Source organism: Ostrinia furnacalis, unplaced genomic scaffold (genome assembly GCF_004193835.3).
Source record: "Ostrinia furnacalis isolate ACB-3 unplaced genomic scaffold, ASM419383v2 OfSCF1343, whole genome shotgun sequence".
Classification (NCBI taxonomy): domain Eukaryota; kingdom Metazoa; phylum Arthropoda; class Insecta; order Lepidoptera; family Crambidae; genus Ostrinia; species Ostrinia furnacalis.
The window spans coordinates 14,395-38,845 of NW_021131582.1; the positions used below are offsets into that span (position 1 = coordinate 14,395).

The 24,451-nt window shown below is 43.7% G+C and overlaps 1 protein-coding gene across 1 annotated transcript in view; it reads right to left on the reverse strand.

The window, feature by feature from the left end:
- Positions 1 to 24,444, reverse strand: part of LOC114352361 (twitchin-like) — a 37,884-nt gene extending 13,440 nt beyond the window's left edge. The window contains exons 1-19 of the mRNA XM_028303946.1: positions 24,284 to 24,444; positions 23,575 to 23,711; positions 22,169 to 22,378; positions 21,017 to 21,223; positions 19,758 to 19,906; positions 18,401 to 18,521; positions 17,665 to 17,862; positions 12,518 to 12,637; positions 11,865 to 12,029; positions 11,145 to 11,315; positions 10,306 to 10,422; positions 9,674 to 9,839; positions 8,767 to 8,927; positions 7,267 to 7,425; positions 3,487 to 3,694; positions 2,761 to 2,947; positions 1,675 to 1,829; positions 957 to 1,109; positions 217 to 346 (exon numbers count right to left, since the gene is read on the reverse strand). Coding sequence (XP_028159747.1) covers positions 217 to 346; positions 957 to 1,109; positions 1,675 to 1,829; positions 2,761 to 2,947; positions 3,487 to 3,694; positions 7,267 to 7,425; positions 8,767 to 8,927; positions 9,674 to 9,839; positions 10,306 to 10,422; positions 11,145 to 11,315; positions 11,865 to 12,029; positions 12,518 to 12,637; positions 17,665 to 17,862; positions 18,401 to 18,521; positions 19,758 to 19,906; positions 21,017 to 21,223; positions 22,169 to 22,378; positions 23,575 to 23,711; positions 24,284 to 24,393 — 3,024 coding nt within the window. The 5' untranslated portion in view covers positions 24,394 to 24,444. The remainder of the gene's footprint in view (positions 1 to 216; positions 347 to 956; positions 1,110 to 1,674; positions 1,830 to 2,760; positions 2,948 to 3,486; positions 3,695 to 7,266; positions 7,426 to 8,766; positions 8,928 to 9,673; positions 9,840 to 10,305; positions 10,423 to 11,144; positions 11,316 to 11,864; positions 12,030 to 12,517; positions 12,638 to 17,664; positions 17,863 to 18,400; positions 18,522 to 19,757; positions 19,907 to 21,016; positions 21,224 to 22,168; positions 22,379 to 23,574; positions 23,712 to 24,283) is intronic.
- Positions 24,445 to 24,451: the final 7 nt, after the last annotated feature.

Consider the following 24,451-nt stretch of genomic DNA (forward strand, 5'->3'; position numbering starts at 1 on the left):
TGGGTCCCTGTCTAGTGTAGGTTCAAAAATAATGGTGAATCGAAAGTGAAACGCTATAACAGGTCGATGCGCGCTTAAGGCCTGCTATTTCGTTGGAAAGGGCTAAATATATCAGCGCCGTGTCTACGCGATTGACACGACTAATGCCGAGTTGAGGACCTTTTTGACACACTGTCTTTTGCATACGTTTTCTAAAAAAATATCCTTGTAACTCACCTCGTATCTGTCCCGTAGCCTGTTGCGCAGCGCCTCGTATCTCCTGGCTTCGATGGTGGCGGTTCTGGCGGCAGCCGCGTCTCCGGCTAACCACTTGTGCATTAGACACTCGTGCGCTGTCATACGTTTCCTGGGGGTGACAAGTGGGAATAAGTAATAGAACAATATGGAGGTATGTCAGGGCCTACGACTAATCGTTATTTCAAACCAAAAGTCATTAACTGCTGGACAAAGGCCTCCTCTAACGCACAAAGACATAAAACTTTCCAAAAATAATGGGCCTGCCAACACCCAGGCACTTTTCTAGACCATCATCTGATCTTCAGTCTACCGAGTGTTCAGCCTGCCTGCAATAATAAGTCTTCAGGAGTATGGTAGCCAGTCGAGAAGTTTTCTGCTCCAAAGGCATAAGTTCCACGAGCTATGTGACTTGCCCACTTCTACTTGTTTTAGTAATTTTGAGGGCTACGTCAGTTACTTTAGTTCTGACGGCTCTTTTCATTTCTGATTACGTAGGCAGGTCGACTATATCTAATAAACAAATACATAGATGAATCTACATGCATAATAATACACAACGTCATAAATACAAAAGGCAAACTTTACTTGACAAAAGTCTGTAACTTCTATTTCATCTTTGACGATTATCTATCCACTACAAGCAACTTGTACATCATCCCTTTATATCGTGATTGTCACAAATATCTTAATGACTCTAGTATTATCAAAACAGTACTCACTCCTTGTTCTTAACCAGCAGCCGCCTGATGAAGTCCTTGGCGTCATCAGACACATGCTGGAAGGCTTCCTCGTCGAACTCCCAGTCACAGGCTTTCACGTTCTTGAGGGTTTCGATGTCGTTGTTACCCGCGAACGGTGATAGGCCGGAGAGGCTGCGGATATACATAGACGTAAGTATATATTTATTGTAAAATTTAAATAATTTATTTGGAAATAGGGGTAAGTAAATATAATGTGACGTAAGTGCAGACATATTTAGCTAAAGGTCATGAATTATACCATAATGTCATCGTAATTTCAGGTCAAAATAGCGATATAAAAATCTTGGTGAATTTTGGAAACTATTACCCTTCGAACGATTTTCGAACACAGGAGTGTCTAATACAGGTAGTAGGGAAAATCTTATTCAGGGGGAAGCCAAATTATTTTTGGCTGGTTTTAGTGTCACGCGGACCGTCCGGTGCGGACCCGCTCCGCACGGCCAATCTGTATGAACTTCTAGGGAGCGTTTTAGAGTAATGCGGTCCGGAGGAACCGCTCCGCTCCTAAGCAGTTCATACAGATCGGCTGTGCGGAGCGATCCGCACTGACAGTCCGCGTGACACTAAACCCAGCCTTAGTAGAACGGTTGTGATCACGTTGACGCGTAGTACTTACTACCCCATTGTAATACTACTTAGTAAGATAAGTAACTTCTATATTTATTAATTTACTTACAGCACGTATGATAGAACTCCCACGGCCCACATGTCTGTGTAGAATCCGACCGGTTCGCGCTCCACGATCTCTGGCGCGGCGAACTCGGCTGTACCGGTGGAGATCTTGACTACCTCATTGGGATCCAGCTTCGTGGCCAGGCCGAAGTCGATGATCTGTGAAGGACATTTAGTTCCAAAATACTGAACTGTCCTATCCATGACATTGATAGTGGGGCGCCACCGTCAATACCGAATCGCTGGTTCCGATTTTTGCCATGTTGGAAACCATATAGTTGAACGATGGTAGCGCCCTCCTGTCATTGAGTTTGGTGGGACAGTTCAGCGTGGGTCATCTATAGTGGATTAGGATTTGATCGTGGTCTATTTACGTCACTTTTTACTAAATCACGGAGATCTCGTTCGCATCATCTTTAATTTTAGTCGCAACTTCTGAGTAATCTAAAACAAGAAGTCTGCTTGTGACCACGGCTGCAGCATCGCAGCCGAACGTCAAGTCGTGAGTACATAATGTAACTCATTAATAAACGTCGCGTTAAGACCCATGTCTTACTATTTTAGTTGAAATGGAACGCTAAAGTTTAAAATTCTGAGTAATCTATCATTACGAGTTTTTTTTATGTGATAAGAGGCAAACGAGCGAGTTTATTTAAGACTGTACGTTAAAACTTATGCGGGTATCCGGCGCGTGCGGCACTGCAAGTACCAGTCTCATACCAAAATTTATAGGGAAGAAAACTCAAAGAGACGAATAAAAGTTGGCAGGTTATGTATTTGCTCACACGCAGTACATGGCAGGGTTGGACACTTCCTTGCAAATGACATTTACGTAAAAATATGCCCACCCGTCACGCGTGTGGAAACTCATCTCACGAGTATGCGCCACTCTGCGCTGTTCTTACTATTTTTCGATATAGAAACGCGTGCGTTTTTAATGCAGGCCCTAACCGCGCATGTTAAAGTCATAATGAGGCTGAAGAAAAGTGTATTTTATTAGTTTTCCACCGTATCCTCACTGCGTAAAGTTCAAATTGATGTTGGCTCTATTCCACGACTGAATCTTGGAAAATCTTGACGTCAGACTCACCTTGACATCAGTGCCGCTGCGTGTCTGGCACATGACGTTCTCGGGCTTGAGATCCAAGTGAATGATGTTCTGTTCGTGCATATGCCTGACACCTTCGCATATCTGCCGCATGTAGTGGGCCGCTTCGGCCTCGCTCATGTTGTAACCAGGTTCTGTAATGCGCTCGAATAGCTCGCCTCCGGACAAGCTGTGGAAGGAAGGATTTATTTAGATTTACTACTTTATTACTCTACTAACATAGTCTCTAAGATCAAATTGTTGCTAACCAAACTATGGACTGCTTTTGTCTGATAATAAAATGATTTTTTTTTACTACGATAGAACTAGTGTTCATTTTGTACTTAGGGCAGTCCTAAGATGCTAGAGATCTAAGAAAGTCACAGAGATATTCGTTTCAGCCAAATGACGTCCACTGATTGCTGCCTCCCCCAATTAAACAATCATTTGGGATATATCATTCTCCAAAAATAAAATACATTCTAAGTAAAAAAAAAACATTACAATTTAGGTCATCACAGCGAAATTTGTAAACCAGCTCTAAAACGTATTTCTTGTAAATTGGCTGAGACGACATTTTATCGCCAATTTTTGAAATGGCGATAAAATGGCAACCCACAATTTTACACAAGATCAGGTATTTAGAATTAAGACTAGTAAGAGTTCTTTAACAGTTCGACATCAGAAATCACTTTAAAAAGGACAGCAAAAACTACAAAATATACTCACAACTCGAATATCAGCACCATCTCATCGTCATCCTCAAACGCATCATGAAGATTAATCAGTTTCCTATGGTGCAGCTGGTTCATTATGTCTATCTCTTTCTTGATGAGCTCCTTCTCCATCGCACCAGTGACCGGGATGAATTTAGCGGCGAAGTAGTTGCCGGTGGCCCTCTCGCGGCATCGGTGGACAACGCCGAACGCGCCTGTGCCTACAACAGTGCAACGCACCTCATGCATCTGAGTTTTGGGACTTTTTAATGGGTGATTGGTAGAGATGAGACGTATTTACTAGAACAGATCCACACACTAGGTATTTTACAGTACTAGGCGGCACCTATTCCAATTTTTTAAATACTTGATCCACCTAGTATTTTATAAATTACACGATTTCCGACCCTATCATTAAAGTAATAGAGGTTATCCTAAAAAAGGTAGCCCTTTAGGGCACTTTATATGTCTCCTTATCTTTTGAGCCCTACCAGTTACACAATTTGAACCATAAATGTTTTGTGTCTACTGATATTTTGGTGAATTAGTTGACTTTTAAGATAAAATATCTAATAAAATTTGATGATGATTGTACTTACAAATTTAGGCAAATTCAATGTAGGTAAAGAATCTTTGTGCAGTTTTCTCTGTTTCGTAGAATTGGCATTGTAGCATTCTTCCGCAAAATGAATGCTACAAATGCAGTGGTTTTTAGTTGGAATCCACGTATTTTGTCTTCTGACTGCCTCTATCCACTTTCTCCTTCTATTTGGATCCACTGGAAATCTTAAATTAATTTGAATAATTTCAGTTTCAGTTTGTTTGGTATATCGATAAACTTATCGACATTTTTCAAGCCCTTTACGTCATAAAAAATGAGATGTGAATGAATGAATGAAACCTATAATCCAACCAAATTAAATATGCTACATGTTTTAAGCATTTACATGTACAATGAGTACTTTTTAAAATGACGTAATCATATTTTGTTTACATATCAAATTTTATTTATTTTACGAAAAAATAGCTACTATAATAGATTTAAAATGTACTTACGCGTGATAAGAAACATTTCTTGTGTGACCGGAATAATTTTTGCAATAAAGTACGGCGCATTTACCCATTTTTCGTGATATTTTTACTCTTCGAGAGCTCGCGTCATACTGACAAAGTGACAACCTGACAACATTTACCATGGCTAATTTAGCCTTGGTAAGTGCTAGCGGGGTAAAGACGAAAACGTCACTCGTTACGCGTCCAGTGGTTTATTCGTCCAAGTCTCGGACGGACAATGAATAAAATATTAATATCTCCAATGATGTTGAGGTAAGCCATCAATAATGCATAAAGTAAGGAGTTTTAAAACTACATAATAATACTGTAATGAACATGCATTCTAATATTGTAAATTTAAAAGGACCTAAAAATTCCGACCGCCTAGAGAAAATCCGCAAGCAACTTCGTGAGTTTTAGTTTATTTAATATTTACATGCTTATTTAAATTATTGTAGTTATATTCTGTACTTTATAATTATGAAGTGTGCACGTTTACTTTTTCAACATTACATTTCATACATTTATTAGGATGAGTAATACTTATCATGCAATACGATCTATGAATAAGCACTGAGTAAATATTTTGTGTATAATAAATAAGCTGAGATCTTTTTAATTGTATTATTAAGTCTTAAAATCATATTAAAATGTATTACCAGACAGATGTCATTTATAAAATCTGATCTAGCAGGGATCTAGATATGTTTTCTTTGTGAAACACCGCCTATAATACACAGGCGCGTGTGGATTTGCTTATGGCATCAAGTAGTCTTACGCCCGTATTCACAAACATTACTATGAGGGCTCACAGTGTGCGTGGACGCACAGGGTCACACACGAACCAACAACACTGTGCGTTCGATGCATAGCGTTGCTGCTTCACTTTTACAAGTATCATAAGGACGACGCCGCGAACCGCCAGTCTGCTTGTGACCACGGCTGCAGCATCGCAGCCGAAACGTCAAGCCGTGAGTACATAATGTTACTCATTAATAAACATCGCATAAAGACCCGTGTCTTACTATTTTTACAAGTATCGTTTGTGAATACGGGCACAGAATAATAATAAGTACTACGTACAGAAGTTTTACTTCGCGAAGGTATTTAAAAAATGTATGCTCAATGTCATTAACAATATGGTGTAATTTAGCTTGTCTCAAGAGTCAAGCAAGTTTGTCAGAAGTTTTGTTGACAAACGTCAGTGATCGGTACTGCGCCGAAGCTATAGGGCTGACTTCGGTAAAATGATGTGACGTGAGGTGCCAATCTGCAGAAAATGGCGGAGGAAATACATGATTTAGCATGAATTATCATGAATAATATTAACACCTTCGCTGCCAGCCTAAAAATGGCACTGTTCCGTTCGGGCCATGGGGGACAATGATGGGCGACACTTTAACTTTCCGTTCGGGCCGCGTCGGACAATGATGACCGCGAGTCAGACCTATGTTTAAACCTCTGTATTGAGCCGATGGACAGCATTTCTTCAATAATTCTCATATAAGCTGACCCGCGCGGCTCCCAAGATTAGTGTACGTCACTTGGTTCTCAGGTAAAGCTCGGACTTAGAAAAAAAAATGTGGATAACGGTAGCGCAATGAAACATGGTAATTATACAATGCATTTTTGCAAATTTATCAACTTTTTAGCAAGATAATAACGGTTTATTAATTAAAACATATCGTTTACTTATTTTATATAATTTTTGTGTCCAAAATTTTTGACTTTATCGATCGATATCTCGATAACGATGCATGATACGCTAAAAATGGTTCGGGCGTTATTGTAGAGCACAAAGAAAGCTACAAAAAGTGTCCTACAAAAATTTTCGAATCTCATCGGATAGCCGAGTTATTGCCGAAAAACAAATTTTAAGCGTTTTCCAAGATGGCGGCGAAAGCTCCTAGGAAAGCTTGGTCGACAATCTCAAGTTAAGCTTTTCTAGGTATCCCCTACAACATATTAAAAAATTAGAAGCGCAAATTCATTTTCTTTTATTTGCCTTTTTTTCGGACGAAATGACTGGACTATATCAAAAACCTACCAATGTACAACTCTTTATTTTTTGGTTGTTCTCCTTTTTTTTTTTGGATGCGAGCGGGGATGGTCGACAACATGACCGCGCGGCCCTACGGAACGGATTTTCGAATTTTCGCTCGCTGGGGCCATGGGGGTTAATGATGTCCGACGCTTAATATATCGATGTAAAGACTCAAAAACAACTATATGTTAATAAAATCCTTTATTTATGTTTATAATGTAACGATTTAACAAAAAAAAACAATCGACGAAAATTGAAAAAAAATGAAATTTTTACTTGGCCTGGTAGGAAAGTGCAGTGTCGGACAACATTGACCGCGTTGGCGTTCAATGTGTTAANTAGCATGAATTATCATGAATAATATTAACTACTTATTTACCTCTCAGTGTCTTGAGGCAACTTAAAAAAGTACATTCTGTGTTTTTATTATTATTTAGGCAGTTAAATACTGCACAGTATTTAGTACACCATTTTCTTTATTTTTTTCCATCATACACAAGAATACGCGTGCGTGAGTCAATGTTCGCTCGTGAGGCCTTGTCGAATAGTACTCTTGTAGGGGGCAATCGTGCGTGTTTTGTTTTCGATGTAAACTCGCGGAGATGAACAGGCCTGATACGGGTGCTAATCCGGCAAAGCTTATCTACGCAAGTTCTATTCTACAAAACTACAGAACACAACAAAATAGCAACTCACCAATCTCCTCCAGTATGTCGTATCTGTCGTACACAGAGCAGGTGTTGATGTCGACGGGCTGCGGCACGTACTTGCTGTAGATGTCGCAGACATAACTGTCGTAGTCCTTCACTGGTCCGTGGTCCGCGTTCGTGCGTATACGCTTGCCGGTTTCATCCACTGCGGAGGAAAGGTTAGGGTCAAGTATGGATAAAAGGTATGGGTTACTATGCCATGTGAGGTTTATGATGTAAAGGCCACGTTTTGCAAATGGCTTAGCAATGAGGCCATGGTAGTATAATACTGCTGACCAATTTCGGAGTCTAACGGATATCAATGAAGGTCGCCGAAAATACCTGAATGCAGGCAGCGCAGGACCGATCGTTGTCGAATTTCTTGAGGAAAGTCTTTGCCCATCAACGTCCTTTTGTTGAAAGGAACGGACGAGCTTTTACATTTTTCAGTTCAATTTGACTTCTAGCTAGTTCTAGAGCTTCACAATAATATAGCCATACTTCTTTCTCACTCCATTTTACAAAAATGTATACGCCTCTACAATCAACGTGGACACCTCAACGTGATTACAATCGCTCTGCCAAGATTTTTTATTTATCCCTTTGCACCACCGGCCTGCACCACTGGTGGTGCAAAGGGTATTTTTAAATCCCTCTTGCACCACCAACAAATAGTGCTGTGCTACCATCGACTGTAAAACTAGTAGTAAACTGTAAAATACTTAATAATTTAATTGTTATAAATAAATCAAAACCTACCTAAAAGTTTTAATTTGTGTGTGTGTAAGTGCCTATAAACATTTCACTTCAGACCCACGATACCCCGGGCCTACATCCTACATACAACGAATAAAGTACCAGGGCAACATAACCATAAAGGAGCTATTTTATGATACATGTTTATTTCTCGGGTCAACCAAGAAGAATTTGATACAGCTCCTTTATGATTATGTTGCCCTGGTACTTAAGGAATTATTCGTTATATGTAGGTATGAATGGTTGTTATTAATTTTTATGTTATGTTGTCAAATCTGTCCAGTAGTTTCGGAGCCTATTACAAACAAACAATCAAATCTTTCCTCTTTATAATATTAATATTATATGATTATAGATAATCGTTTTACAGTTAATGGTAGGGCGGCACTATTGGTGGTGTAAAAGGGATTAAAAAATACCCTTTGCACCACCAGTGGTGCAGGCCGGTGGTGCAAAGGGTACAAAAGGAATTTATTTTGACTTTGCAGATAGCCGTAAGCAGCTTTTCCAGCTTCACCGGGCCAATAGATGAGCGTAGATGGCTCTCAAGCTAAGCGAAACGACTGAGAAGTACCGTAACAGCGTATTACACTTGAAAATTTCGACAGGTTCATTCAGTGTCTAAGTAGCTCAGTTGAAAGAGCAGTCGCCCGGCAAGCGAAAGGTCGTGGGTTCGATTCCCGCCATAGGCAGTTCGATATTTACGTTGGTTTATTTAAAAAGAAACTTGTACGTAGTCTTCTCAACTCACCAGGATATTCCTTCTTCTTGAACTCCTTCTTGACGACGGCCTTGGTCTGCACCAGTGACGTGGTGTCGCTAGGTTCCGACCGTCCGTAGATGTTCTCTGCGTAGACGCGGAACTCGTACTGTTTGCCGGGCACCAGACCAGTAATGGCCATGGTGGTAAACCTGGGGGATAAGGTAAAGTTTTTTAGGTTGTTCTAAATACATTTTCACATATCCGCGTCAGTCCATAAAGTTTATATACCTAGCGGAATAGTGCAACAAATAACTGAGCGAGCGAGATACTACTAGCAGCAACACTGTGCGATAAAAAGAGATGCGTGATGCCGTCGCCGTCACGTGAAACAGAACAGTTCAGAGGCACTTAGTGGCACGCTGAAAATTTGATCGTGAGTGAAGATTTTACGTGAGTGAAGTCGTGGATATTTATGAGAAATAGTCTTCAGAAACGTAGTGACTGGTTCAGTGATTGATTTATTGTACAAAACAGTGGAATAATCTTGATATTGACACACAAGTATCATCCAAAATTGGTTTCGTTTGACAGCTCGTGGTTGTTGCACTATTCTAAAGGAATACTAACTTTCTGCGACAATCACATCATAGTAGTTTTAACCGCCCCTGTGGTGTAGTGGTAAGACCACATGCTTTAGACCCAGAGACGGGACCGTTCGATTCTCAGTCAGGGTAGATTTCGACGGTTTAGTTGGTGGTGCTAGCTACCACCACCTTACATAAGTCTGTAGCCATAACAATATTTTTGTGTTCTGGCAGTTAGTGATAAGATAGCCAGTTCCTCTGTGGTTGAGGATTTCGGGTGAAACTTGCTTCCACCTTCAGCCTCTTTCCATCAGGAGAGATGCAGGCCAAGAGCTTCCTCGTTGTGGAAAAAAAATAATAAAATGTCTAACCTGGTGTTGCCGACCCGGATCCAGCTGGTCATCGGGTGCTCTCGCTTCTCCACCAGATAGTTGGTGATGTCGGAGCCACCGTCCCAGACTGGCGCCTTCCAGCTGAGAGCCAGCGAGTCCACGCCGATGTTGTCCACCGCTGGGAACCGTGGTGGGTCTGGGCGATCTGCGGGTAGATGGAAGAATGTGGTGATAAGTTGAAACACAGGAATAAGAAGGAAAGAAAAATAATTTGGTTCATTGTTTAGTAAATAATTAAATTAGCTGTTTGAACCAAAATGGCAACCATTTAGAACGTGTCATGGGATAGGGAAGAACCCAGAACTATAACGCTGGTATTTTGTGGAAGCCACAGTTGCAGAGTATCACTCCAGCGCCAGTGAATCCAGATAATAAAAAAAATGCTGCATCTATGCATTGTTTGCACAAATATCTTGGGAGTCAAAAAAACAATATGTCCGACACATAATTTAAAATAAGTGTCAAATCTTGCTTTCCGAATTTCAAACTACATGTGGTCAAATTAGATTAAAGAGATGTCTGAAGGAAGGATAAGCGAAAGTAAATCTCATGACATACCAAGCCAGAAATAGATCTGAAAATATGTCAATAAATGTGTCAAAAAAACTTACCGCTGATCTCAATATTGATGATGGCCGAGTCTTGTCCCAGTTCATTCTCAGCCGTGATCCTGTACGGTCCTGAGTCCAGTTTGCTGGCGTCTCTGATGGTCAGGATCGCGTGGCGTTCTGGAATAAAATATTGAAAAATAAGTATAATTTATTGGGGAAACTTAAGCGATAAATGTATGCTAGTTTGACGACTGCCTTCACGGGACTTCACATATCTACATATCTCGCTCTTATTCAATTAAATCAACAGCTTGGTGACTAATATTGAAGTTCAGCACACCCTCTGTTACAAAAGTATTTAATCACACCAAAGTTTTTGGTTTTAGTTTTCACTCGTTTTTACATAGTCCACTAACGACACCACTTTTTCCATGGATGTCGTAAGAGGCGACAAGGGGTAAATATGCAAACATCAGACCTCCCAAAGCAACCAAACTAGAGATCGTGCTCCGTGGGCCAAATGACCTAACGACGATGATACACCGGTCTAGTATTGTATCACCACTAGTCTATGGGCGACTCACCTTTCCTCTCCACGTGGTAGTGTAGACCAGACTCTATGGTCTCTCCCTCGCGCACCCACGTGATCTTGGGCACCGGGTGTCCCGTGAAGGGGATCTTGACGACCACATTCTCCCTTGTTGTTGCCAACACACTACACGCTAGTCTATGGTCGACTCACCTTTCCTCTCCACGTGGTAGTGCAGACCAGACTCTATGGTCTCTCCCTCGCGCACCCACGTGATCTTGGGCACCGGGTGTCCCGTGAAGGGATCTTGACGACCACATTCTCCCTTGTCGTTGTCAACACATCACTCGCCAGTCTATGGTCGACTCACCTTTCCTCTCCACGTGGTAGTGTAGTCCAGACTCTATGGTCTCTCCCTCGCGCACCCACGTGATCTTGGGCACCGGGTGTCCCGTGAAGGGGATCTTGACGACCACATTCTCGCCCTTGTCGAAGTATGCAGTGTCGCGGAAGCGTGGTGGCACGTTCAGTTTCGGCGCGGCTGTGGAAGACAAACATTTTTAATTAAATTCATTTGCATAAATAGCTCCACGGTATAATAAGATATGGTAGACGTTGGAACTTTTGCAGTAAAGAGGTAAACTTTGAATTTTTGTAAGATGTCCAGAGGTAGAGACTTGGAACCTCATGACTACAAAGAGGTAAACTTAGAAGCTGAAAAGAAGTAGACATGGAACTTTTAGAAGCTGACAGATATACTCATTTACAATAAGCAAGCCAACACGCGTGATCTTGATGAACGCGCGGCGTACGTTTACATACTCTACTTGAAACTGTTGACAAGCACTTGCCTTAAAATTTCGTAAAGGTAAGTGTAACGAAAAGCACACTTAGAGTTTCTTGCAACTGACAGCGGATTTGGAACTGTTTGAATTCGCCAAGGGGTAGTCAAGGAAACTTGGCTGGACTTCTAGACTAGATTTAAAGGTATGAATTACTTGACTTATGGTCCTATGTCCCCTAGATGAGGCAGAGGGCTTCCACAACAGTCCTCCATCTCGTTCGGTCTTGAGCTTAAAGGTATACTCACTCATAATAAGCAGTTCAGCACGTGTGCTCTTGACTCCGGCGCGGTTGACGGCGCGGCAGACGTATTCATCAGCATCTTCACCGAACACGTCCACAACTGTCAAGAAGTGGTTGTCTCCCTCGCTCCAGATACGGTGGCGCGGGCCGTTGGTTATCTCCCTTGCACCTGAGGGTTAGAAAGGTTTGTAGATCATATTTAAGGTAGTACTGGCTTCTAAAGTGAATACAACAATAAGAAAGATGTTTTTCTTTATGCATTGAAAATAGTGCTGGCCTCGGAAGCTACTAGTCCTACGTGGAAAATGTTGTTTATCCTCTGAATTCTTAAAAATTGTAAATGATCTTTGAAAAAATGTACGTTTGACCTATTCGACAAATAATCGTGAGCATTCTTCTCTTGGCTTGTTATGAATGGATTTTATACAGCACTTTTACTTGCAAACTTTATGTTTTATTCACAAGATAACACAAAAAACTTGTCAAAAGTATTTAGTCAACAGCCAATATTTCTATTGCATTTAAGATAAGATAATACCTTGTTGTCTTTTCTGTATTTATGTAAGTTTTACAGTTTCAAGATTTATCAACATTTTACGGACTTGAAAAGTGAAAATCATGTTGCTATACAATATAAAAGGCGACAGAGATACTCACCCTTGTACCACGTGATGGTAGGCTTCGGCTGACCAGTGATGGTACACTGGAACTTGGCGTTGTGGTACTGGATGCAGTTTGCGTTCTTCAGTGGCTTCACGATCTCTGGCGGCGTGGCAGCTGTAAACAAGTAAATATTTATAGTAAATACTAGAGCCCGTTGGAAATTATGAAAATGATTATGCTGTCATCATAGCAAAGTTTTTACTTTAAATTAACCAAACGCAAGTTTGATTTTCTACACAACAAAATAGTCTAACTCAGAACTGATGGCCTCGAAGTTCTCGAAAGACGACCATGGGCCAGAAGACGTAGTGTAGGCAGGCTTCCTACTAGGTGGACCGACTATCCGGTGAAGGTCACAGGAAGCATCTGCTTGCAGCGCAGGACTGATCTTTGTGGAAATCCCCCAGGGAGGTCTTTATCCAGCAGTGGACCTCCTGTGGCTGAAATGATGATGCCGATAACTTACTTTTTGAGTCGACGACTTTGAGTGCTAGACGAGGTTAGACCGGCCTCGTTCTGGAGTGTCTAGTACGACGGTACTTGATGGTTGGTCTACATCTATAGTGATCATACATCTACCGGCTTCTTTCTGGGCGGTGACGAGTCTCATACGACTACCCTCGATGGTGGATCTACATCTGTGTAGTGATCATACATCTTTCCACTGTCACTATGTTCAGCAGTGGATGTCCTGTGGCTGAAATGACGATGCAGCTGATGACTCACCCTTCGAGTCGACGACTTTTGAGTGCCAAGGGAGGACAATCCGGCTTCTTTCTGGGCGGTGTCGTGTATAGTACAACGACACTCGTCATCAATAGATGACAAGACACTCACCCTTGGGGTCAACGACCTTGACCTGCTGGCTGGCGGTGCTGGGCTGAAATAATGATGCTGATGACACATCCCTAGGGTTGACGACTTTTGATTGCTAGGGGTGGACACTGGACAGGCCAGCTTCTTTCTGGGCGGTGTCGTGTCTCGTACAATGGTCCTTGGTGGTTGGTCGACTTCTACAGTGATCATCAGACACTCACCCTTGGGGTCGACGACCTTGACCTGCTGGCTGGCAGTACTAGGCGGGGACAGGCCGGCCTCGTTCTGACCGACTATCTGGTGCAGGTCACGGGAAGTATCTGGATGCAGCGCAGGACTGGTATTTGTGGAAATCCTTAGGGGAGACCTTTATCCAGCAGTAGATATCCTGTGACTCAAATCATGTGACTGCTGTGACTCAAATCATGTGACTAATGCCCGTTTTCACCATCAATCCCTAATTTTTTAGTGATCCCTATGAAATCAAAATACCTTAGGGGTCACTTAAAAATTAGGGATTGATGGTGAAAACTGGCATAAGTCACTCAATCACTAGACTGCTGTGTGTGTGCTGATGACTTATTATTGAGGTCCACGATTTGCCAGTGCTAGGCGAGGGCGAGGTCAGGCCGGCTTCTTTCTGGGCGGTGTCGTGTCTCGTACAATGGTCCTTGATGGTTGGTCGACTTCTACAGTGATCATCAGACACTCACCCTTGGGGTCGACGACCTTGACCTGCTGGCTGGCGGTACTAGGCGGGGACAGGCCGGCCTCGTTCTGTGCGGTGACGCGGAACTCGTACTGGCGGCCCTCGATCAGGTTGGCACAGTTCAGCATGTTGGGCAGGCAGAGCACAGCGTTCACGCGTTGCCACGTGCTATGTCTGACCAAGAACTGATGGCCATTGGGGCAGAAAAGTTCTCGAAAGACGACCATGGGCCAGAAGACGTAGTATAAGCAGGCCTCCTACTAGGTGGACCGACTATCCGTTGAAGGTCACGGGAAGCTTCTGGATGCAGCGATGGACTATTCTTTGTGGAAATCCTTGTGGGGGGTCATTGTCCAGCAGCGGACGTCCTGTGGCTGAAATAACGATGCAGCTGTAGTCTCGTCCTTCGAGTCGACGACTTTTCAGTGCTAGGGGAGGACATGCCGGCTACTTTCAGGGCGGCGATGTGTCTAGTACAACAACACTCGACATCTATAGACGACAAGACACTCACCCTTGGGGGCGACGACCTTGACCTGCTGGCTGGCGGTGCTAGGCTGAAATAATGATGCTGATGACACATCCCTAGGGTTGACGACTTTTGAGTGCTAGTGGTGGACACTGGACAGGCCGGCTTCATTCTGGGTCATATCGCGTCTCGTACAATGGTCCTTGATGGTTGGTCGACTTCTACAGTGATCATCAGACACTCACCCTTGGGGTCGACGACCTTGACCTGCTGGCTGGCGGTACTAGGCGGGGACAGGCCGGCCTCGTTCTGTGCGGTGACGCGGAACTCGTACTGGCGGCCCTCGATCAGGTTGGCACAGTTCAGCATGTTGGGCAGGCAGAGCACAGCGTTCACGCGCTGCCACGTGCTATATCTAGCCCAGAACTGATGGCCATTGGGGCAGAAAAATTCTTGAGTGACGACCACGGGACAGTAGACGTAGTGTGGACAGACTTCCCACTAGGTAGACCAACGAACTGGTGAACGTCACGGGAAGCATCTGGATGCAGCGCAGGACTGGTCTTTGTGAAAATCCTTAGGGGAGACCTTTATCCAGCAGTGGATGTCCTGTGACTCAAATCATGTGACTAATGCCCGTTTTCACCATCAATCCCTAATTTTTTAGTGATCCCTATGAAATCAAAATTTACTGTTATGTGTTACCTTAGGGGTCACTTAAAAATTAGGGATTGATGGTGAAAACTGGCATAAGTCACTCAATCACTAGACTGCTGTGTGTGTGCTGATGACTTATTATTGAGGTTCACGATTTTCGAGTGCTAGGCGAGGACAGGCCGGCTTCGTTCTGGGTCATGTCGCGTCTCGTACAATGGTCCTTGGTGGTTGGTCGACTTCTACAGTGATCATCAGACACTCACCCTTGGGGTCGACGACCTTGACCTGCTGGCTGGCGGTACTAGGCGGGGACAGGCCGGCCTCGTTCTGACCGACTATCTGGTGCAGGTCAGGGGAAGTATCTGGATGCAGCGCAGGACTGGTATTTGTGGAAATCCTTAGGGGAGACCTTTATCCAGCAGTAGATATCCTGTGACTCAAATCATGTGACTCCTGTGACTCAAATCATGTGACTAATGCCCGTTTTCACCATCAATCCCTAATTTTTTAGTGATCCCTATGAAATCAAAATTTACTGTTATGTGTTACCTTAGGGGTCACTTAAAAATTAGGGATTGATGGTGAAAACTGGCATAAGTCACTCAATCACTAGACTGCTGTGTGTGTGCTGATGACTTATTATTGAGGTCCACGATTTGCCAGTGCTAGGCGAGGTCAGGCCGGCTTCTTTCTGGGCGGTGTCGCGTCTCGTACAATGGTCCTTGATGGTTGGTTGGTTGGTACATCTACAGCATCAGACACTCACCCTTGGGATCGACGACCTTGACCTGCTGGCTGGCGGTACTGGGCGGGGACAGGCCGGCCTCGTTCTGTGCGGTGACGCGGAACTCGTACTGGCGGCCCTCGATCAGGTTGGAACAGTTCAGCATGTTGGGCAGGCAGAGCACAGCGTTCACGCGCTGCCACGTGCTATATCTAGCCCAGAACTGATGGCCATTGGGGCAGAAAAGTTCTCGAAAGAGAAGGGCCAGAAGACGTAGTGCGAGCAAGCCTCTTACTAGGTGGACCGACTATCCGGTGAAGGTCACGGGAAGCACCTGGATTCAGGCAGAGCTGGACTGGTCTTTGTGGAAATCTACTGGGCTTTATCCAGCAGTGGACGTCCTGTGGCTGATATGATGATGCCGATAACTTACTCTTTGAGTCGACGACATTGAGTGCTAGACGAGGTTAGACCGGCCTCGTTCTGGAGTGTCTAGTACCACGGCACTTGATGGCTGGCTTACATCTATAGTGATCTGATAATACATCTTTCCACTGTCACCATGTTCAGCAGTGGATGTCCTGTGGCTGAAATGACGATGCAGCTGATGTCTCATCCTTCGAGTCGACGACTTTTGAGTGCCAAGGGAGGACAATCCGGCTTCTTTCTGGGCGGTGTCGTGTATAGTACAACGACACTCGACATCAATAGATGACAAGACACTCACCCTTGGGGTCGACGACCTTGACCTGCTGGCTGGCGGTGCTAGGCTGAAATAATGATGCTGATGACACATCCCTAGGGTTGACGACTTTTGAGTGCTAGTGGTGGACACTGGACAGGCCGGCTTCGTTCTGGGTCATATCGCGTCTCGTACAATGGTCCTTGATGGTTGGTCGACTTCTACAGTGATCATCAGACACTCACCCTTGGGGTCGACGACCTTGACCTGCTGGCTGGCGGTACTAGGCGGGGACAGGCCGGCCTCGTTCTGTGCGGTGACGCGGAACTCGTACTGGCGGCCCTCGATCAGGTTGGCACAGTTCAGCATGTTGGGCAGGCAGAGCACAGCGTTCACGCGCTGCCACGTGCTATATCTAGCCCAGAACTGATGGCCATTGGGGCAGAAAAGTTCTCGAAAGAGAAGGGCCAGAAGACGTAGTGTGGACAGACTTCCTACTAGGTGGACGGACTATCCGGTGAAGGTCACGGGAATCACCAGGATGCAGCGTAGGACTGATCTTTGTGGACGTCCTTTGGCTGAAATGATGATGCTGATTACTTACTCACCCTTTGAGTCGACGACTTGGAGTGCTAGACGGGGTTAGACCGGCCTCCTTCTGGAGTGTCTAGTACAACGGCCCTCGATGGTGGATCTATATCTCCTCATATATTTATAGTACATCTAGTGACTAGATTCAGTACTCACCAACGCAAGCAATGTAAACTGTTTACATTATAACGTCGCTGCTGTCACGAGCAATGTGTTCTGTTTTTGGGCATATTGTCACGACACCGGCCCCGCCCCCTTTTCACAGCGTAGTGTTTGTGATCTGTGGTACTCACCCTTGGGGTCGACGACCTTGACCTGCTGGCTGGCAGTGCTGGGCTGAAATAATGATGCTGATGACACATCCCTAGGGTTGACGACTTTTGATTGCTAGGGGTGGACACTGGACAGGCCGGCTTCGTTCTGGGTCATGTCGCGTCTCGTACAATGGTCCTTGGTGGTTGGTCGACTTCTACAGTGATCATCAGACACTCACCCTTGGGGTCGACGACCTTGACCTGCTGGCTGGCGGTACTAGGCGGGGACAGGCCGGCCTCGTTCTGTGCGGTGACGCGGAACTCGTACTGGCGGCCCTCGATCAGGTTGGCACAGTTCAGCATGTTGGGCAGGCAGAGCACAGCGTTCACGCGCTGCCACGTGCTTGCGCCGACCTCGCGTTTGTCCACCCAGTAGCCTGGAGAAGGTGTAAGTTATTGAAGGTAATGAAGTAAAAGTGGCAAAGATAGCACTTGGTGTTGCCTACGAAATGACGGTAGTATTGCAGATGAAGAAAGACGGCGTTACATTTCATCTATGTGACCAGTGGCCTGGTGAGGTTCATGCTAGCCATTCATTTCTACTGAATGAGAAATGGCGGCTAAATAAAATGAGTCAGTATGTATCTGTCAATTTGTCATTAGAATGAAAACTTATTGAATTGAATAAGAAAATGATCAACGTTTGATAATATTTTTCCAAAAAGTGGACTTAAATAAGATTATTTATTAAGCTGGATATACTCAACGTATAATGCTGGAAAGAGTGAGTGAGATTGATCGTATTTAATAATTTGTAGAAACTGTTGTTTCAAAATGTTTCAATAACAGATTTCTTTTTTTTTTAAAAAGGGTCTCATTGGCATATATCATTGCATTGATCTCACGGGCAAATAGCATTGCATTGACGATTATCTCAGTTGCATTTTATCATAACATTTAGGGGATATACTTTACCTTGTATCCTAGCCCCTCCGTCGCTCTCGGGCTTGGCCCATTCCAGGTGCACGAAGTCTCCTCCGACCTCCAGGATTTTCGGAATGCCGGGCGCTGATGGCGGGTCGTATGGTGCCTTCGCCTGTTATATGGAAAGATATTAAGTCTGGGAACTCTATTTGATTGATCTAGAGATTTAATGGTCGTGATTATTTACGGGCTGAGCTTTCACATTTTCTTATATTAGACTTTAAAGATGACTACTGATTTTGCATTTAAAGCGTTATATTCCATCCAATAAAGTATCAGTTCATTAAAATAGGGTGTAAAGTGTACATCTGGGTATAGATGTCCTCACTGAACCGTCCCACCTGTGACATTGACAGGAGGGCGCTGCTATCTTTTTTTTTTTTTTTTTTTTTTTTTTTTTTTGATGATTCTGCTTCATGGCAATCTGTTTTTTCAACAATAAGCCACTTCTTTGGTTGATTCCTCAGACTATGTTTTCTTCGAGAGCCATACTTGTGTGAAAATTCATTTCACACGACTCTCTTAATGTCAGGTGGTAAATCTTTTATGTAGGCTCGGTATGTCATTTCTCTTTAGCCGGGTGTGCTGAAGAGCGCCTTCCCCACTCAGAGCGTGCGCTAAGTTGTTAACATGGGCGGTCAGCTTCTCCTGGTATTTCAGGCTGTTCTGGGCTATTTCCTGCCGAACTGTTTTTAGGCCGAGGTCGAGGTATATGTATCTATTACTTATACAATGTGGAATTCCAAACATTATTCGCAGAGCTTTGGTCTGGAATCTCTCCAGGATATCTATATTACTGTTGCTGGCCGTTCCCCACAGTTGTATACCGTAAGTCCAGATCGGTTTTATGGTAGTTTTGTACACTAGCATCTTGCTGCTAGGACTTAATTGTGATTGGCGTCCCATTAACCAGTTCAGTGACCGCAGCCTTCCATCCAGTTGTTTGCGCTTCGTCCAAATATGTTTCTGCCACGTAAGTTTCGCGCTGCTATCAATACTGGATTATTGGTTCCGATTTTTGCCACGTTGGAAACACTGAAATGTCATTTGCAAGAGAGCGCTCTACTATCAATGCTTGAAGTTTCAAAATCGTTCAACTAAGTATGTATTACATATTGAAATAAGTTTGAGTTGTAGACATAAGCTCGTACTTTGTTTATCCAAGGATTAAGTTCAAATCATGACGATTTCAGTAAGGTTTTGAGCAGTAATTATTTTAAGTTAACGAAACTGTTGCATTAAAAAAGTTTAGAGAAAATTTCATGTAAATTTCAAGTAGTCAAGTAATTAAAAGTTTATCAAGAGAGGAAAAACACTCTTTTACATACTATTATATTGACATACTAACCCTGATAGGATTGACTCCATCCAGCGCGGGTCCCACACCATTGTCATTAGCGGCGTGAACCCTGAAGTTGTACTCCTGTCCTTCCACCAACCCTTGCACTGTGAACTTGGTGTCGCGTACAGATGACGCGATGGTGATCCAGGCCGTTCCTAGGGAAGAACAAGTAAATAAATATAAATATTAGAGATTGACACATACTTTAACTAACATTTTAATCACAATATACCAATATTTTCGTGATCCTGTAGCTCACATAAAGACCCTGACGTTTATTTAACAAAGTATGTTATACTATCGCATTAGGCGTCAACCTGTAATGATAGTTATAAGTGAGGAAAAAAAATATGATATTAATCTCTTCTATAGTAATGTGGATTTCTCTATAGGTACACTAAGGGCTGCATGTGCCCAAGAATTTCATGATGGTTGATAGACTAACCATCACCCTATTACCTTTTTTGTGGTAGACAAAAGTTAGTGTCTCATCTTTACGCTCTAAAATCTCTTTAATTAACTCTTTTTCAATTCACATAGCCCTGTGGCTGTATCCAATCATTGTTGGAAGTGCTTGCCTAATGCCTTTACTAAATAGAATTAATGTTTTTACTGGCTTCGACCTTAAAATACGTATTTAAGGTTCAAACTATGGCGACAATCTTGCGGGGGGCCGGGCAGGCCTGTCACCGCCACTGAGAACGATATAAAGCAGTAAGTACTACCGCCGTCGTACGCGGGAGGCTTCCACGCCAGCGTGCAGGAGTGGCGGCTGACGTCACTGGCTTTTGTTTGTCACCTGTCATCCGCTTTGCAACGGAGGGAAGTCGAACCTTAATTTCGAACTCCTCCTATGTTCTTCTGATTAATTTCGTTGCGGGTTTATATGACGGTTTAATTTTCCCCCGGGACAAACTTGACCGTCATTGGTTGGGTTTTTATGGCGGTCCAGCTATAGATCCTGGCTACACAGGAGTTGCAGCGGTGGGAACGAGAGGTAGGAATAGTACCGATTTTTTTGACGTCAGTGGCTTCCAGCGGGCCTTGCGGCGGGCCGGGCAGGCCTGTCACTGTCACCGAGGACGAGACTGATGTCTCTCTCTCTATGATGTAGTGAGTGATGGGCGAGCCGCCGTCATACGCGGGCGGCTTCTACGCCGATATGCCGAGTGGCCTTGTTGGGGGACGGGCAGGCCTGTCACTGTCACTGAGAACGGTCTGAGTCGGATGTCTCGCCCGAGTTCTTGATATAAGACAATACATACCTGAGGTGTCATTCCTCTCGATGACGTAGTGAGTGACGGGCGAGCCGCCGTCGTACGCGGGAGGCTTCCACGCCAGCGTGCAGGAGTGGCGGCTGACGTCAGTGGCCTCCAGCGGGCCTTGCGGCGGGCCGGGCAGGCCTGTCACCGTCACGGAGAACGAGTCTGACGTCTCGCCGGAGTTGTTCTTGATTGTGAGCTTGTATGTGCCTGGAATTCAAGGTAATTATGAAATCAAATCAAACCATTTAAGTAGGAAGAACACATGGGGTATTAAAGTAGATCTCTAGGTAGAAGTTTGACTTTTGAGCTCGATATTTTGTCACTCCCGTTGATGAGGTTATAAGTTTGTAAAATTATCCTCATTTCTTTTAGTTACTGAAGTTTGTACTAATGTTTGTAAGTTAATTTTAATATTTAGGGGGCAGCTCTTTTTTATTCAGGGAATAAAAATAGTTCTAAGACAATAACTAGCTGCCGTTTATTATTCTTCAAATTCAATTTTTTCCTATAAATATTCTCGATATCTTATGACGGTGAGCATGACGTCACTAGTTGGTGTCGTGCTCCATTTAGGACCTTAGCATCTAACTATGAAGTCAATTTTAGCTTACCCATGTCATCCTTTCTGATATCCTTGATAAATATAAGCATGTAGTCATCAAAGACTGTACTTCAGCTTTGGCGACTCGGACACTTTGTGGCATTCCTTGCTAAATGTGACGTCACAGGCTTATGTCATGCTTTATTTAGAACCTTAATGGCTTCAGTATAGAGTCTAGATTGGCTTACCCATGTCATCCTTGCTGATATCCTTGATGAAGATAAGCATGTAGTCGTCAAAGACGGTGTATTTCAGCCTTGGCGTTTCAGACACCTTGTGGCCGCCCTTGGTAAGTCTGACGTCACAGGCTAATTTCATGTTTTCTTTAGAACCTTAATGGCTTCAGTATAGAGTCTAGATTGGCTTACCCATGTCATCCTTGCTGATATCCTTGATGAAGATAAGCATGTAGTCATCAAAGACAGTGTATTTTAGCCTTGGCGACTCGGACACTTTGTGGCCGTCCTTGGTAAGTGTGACGTCACGGACTGCTGCCGTGTTGCATTTAGGACCTTAATAACGTCATCACTATAAAGTCTACTTTAGCTTACCCATGTCATCCTTGCTGATATCCTTGATGAAGATAAGCATGTAGTCGTCAAAGACAGTGTATTTCAGCCTTGGCGACTCGGACACTTTGTGGCCGTCCTTGGTAAGCGTGACGTCAACGGGCTGGTCTCCAGTGTAGAGGATCTTGATCTTGGTGTTTTCATGCTCTGGTAGGTGCATGTCGCCTGGCATTCTGGTGATGCGTGGCGGGCCTGGGGAAAGAGTTGTGTTTAGAAAAATGAAAATTGGATTTTATGATTTTGAGTCTTGTCCTGGGTGGAAATAAGTGTACTCAGAATACGATTCATAGTAACAAGTTAATTTATTTTGTTTTGAGTTCGGCTTGGACTGTGTTCATGAACAGCCCTTTACAGTCCACTGCTGGACTATGAGCCTCCTCCACTATAGTGGAGGGTTTTGCCATAATCTCCACGCTTGGCAGGCGGGTTGGAGATCGCAGTTTAAAAGATTGATGTTTGTCAGAGAGCGCTGCTGCCCGTTCTCTGTTTGATGTGTAGTCCCTAAGTCGCCTCTTACGACACCCGCGGGAAGAGTAGGGGTTGGTGACAAATGTATTCTACTCTGCCGTCACCACACGGCACTATGTTATAGAAATATTAATCCAGGCTTGCAGCAAATCAGGCACATTTGGTCACGATATCAGACGTCATTGCATAAATTCTTACACCAGGCAGGAGATTTCAGATATAACAGCACCCACAAAATAACGTATCGAAAAGAAATTCAATATGTTTACGAATATAAAAAGGGTTCTAACTTATGATAAGTAATAATTGGAAAAGTTTACTTTTTAAAAAGCTACAGCATATCATTGGAAAATCAGACCTGTTCATCTCCGCAAGTTTACATCGAAAACAAAACACGCACGATGGCCCACCTACAGGATACTATTCGACAAGGCCTCACATACGAGCGAACATTGACTCACGCACGCGTATTTGTATGATGGAAGAAAATAAAGAAAATGGTGTACTAAATACTGTGCAGTATTTAACTGCCTAAATAATAATAAAAACACAGAATGTACTTTTTTAAGTTGCCTCAAGACACTGAGAGGTAAATAAGTAGGTAGTTAATATTATTCACGATAATTCATGCTAAATTATGTATTTCCTCAGCCATTTTCCGCGGTTTGGCACCTCACGTCACATCATTTTACCGAAGTCAGCCCTATAGCTTCGGCGCAGTGCCGATCACTGACGTTTGTCAACAAAATGGTGCTTGACTCTTGAGACAGGCTAAATTACACCATATTGTTAATGACATTGAGCATACATTTTTTTAAATACCTTCGCGAAGTAAAACTTCTGTACGTAGTACTTATTATTATTCTGTGGTAAAATTACGAAACTAAAACATTGTTTTGCTTATTTCGTTTGATACTCACTTCCGATCTTAAGGTGTCCAGTGCTGTAAATGAAGCCGATGTTGTTCGAAGCCTCGCACGTGTAGTCACCCTCGTCATCATCCTTGGCTTCGAGGATGTTCAGCTTCAGCGTACCCTCGCGGGATTCCGCGATGAACCTGGTGGAACAGACAGTTTTCATCATCATCTTAAGGTTTTTTAGTCATCATCAGTACCAGAGGTAAATGGAGGATTCGGTGTATACTCCCCACGAAGGATAGACGGGTTGGGAAAGCCTAATGTGTTCACATATTTCTCCCTTAGTCGAGTCTTACGACATCCACGGGAAGAGGTTCTATATGTTTGAGGATATAATTATCAAAATTGCACAATCAATAAACTACACAAAAATATGCAGCAGCTAGTTGTAAAAATGGGTGTACAGTTCTCTGGTATTTTTGGGGGAGACCCGCGTCCATCTATGCAGACTGCAGTAGTTTGAAATAATGTCAATGTAGAACTGCACATGACATCACATAATAATTTTTTATGCGAAATAGCACATGTGCAGTCAACGTCAAAAGGTTCGTGACACCTGAAGTAGCAAAAAAATTAGCAACACGTCTTTGTTACAATTGGAATAAGGTTGTGTTGTCAACTTTTTGGCCACTTTGGGTGCCACAAACTATTTAACGCTGTCTGTACAACAGATGCTTCAATGTTTACTTGATATGCTGTTGCCTGTACATACCTGGTTCCCAGCACCAATTCCCTGCCGTTCTTCATCCAGCGCCCGGTAGGCGATGGGTTGCCAGTGGCCACACATTCTATGGTGTAAGGCCTGCCGAGCGGCGCGGCCATGTGTGGTGGCACTTGCTTCACCCATTCCGGTTTGGTTCCGCCGATCTCCTCGCCCGTT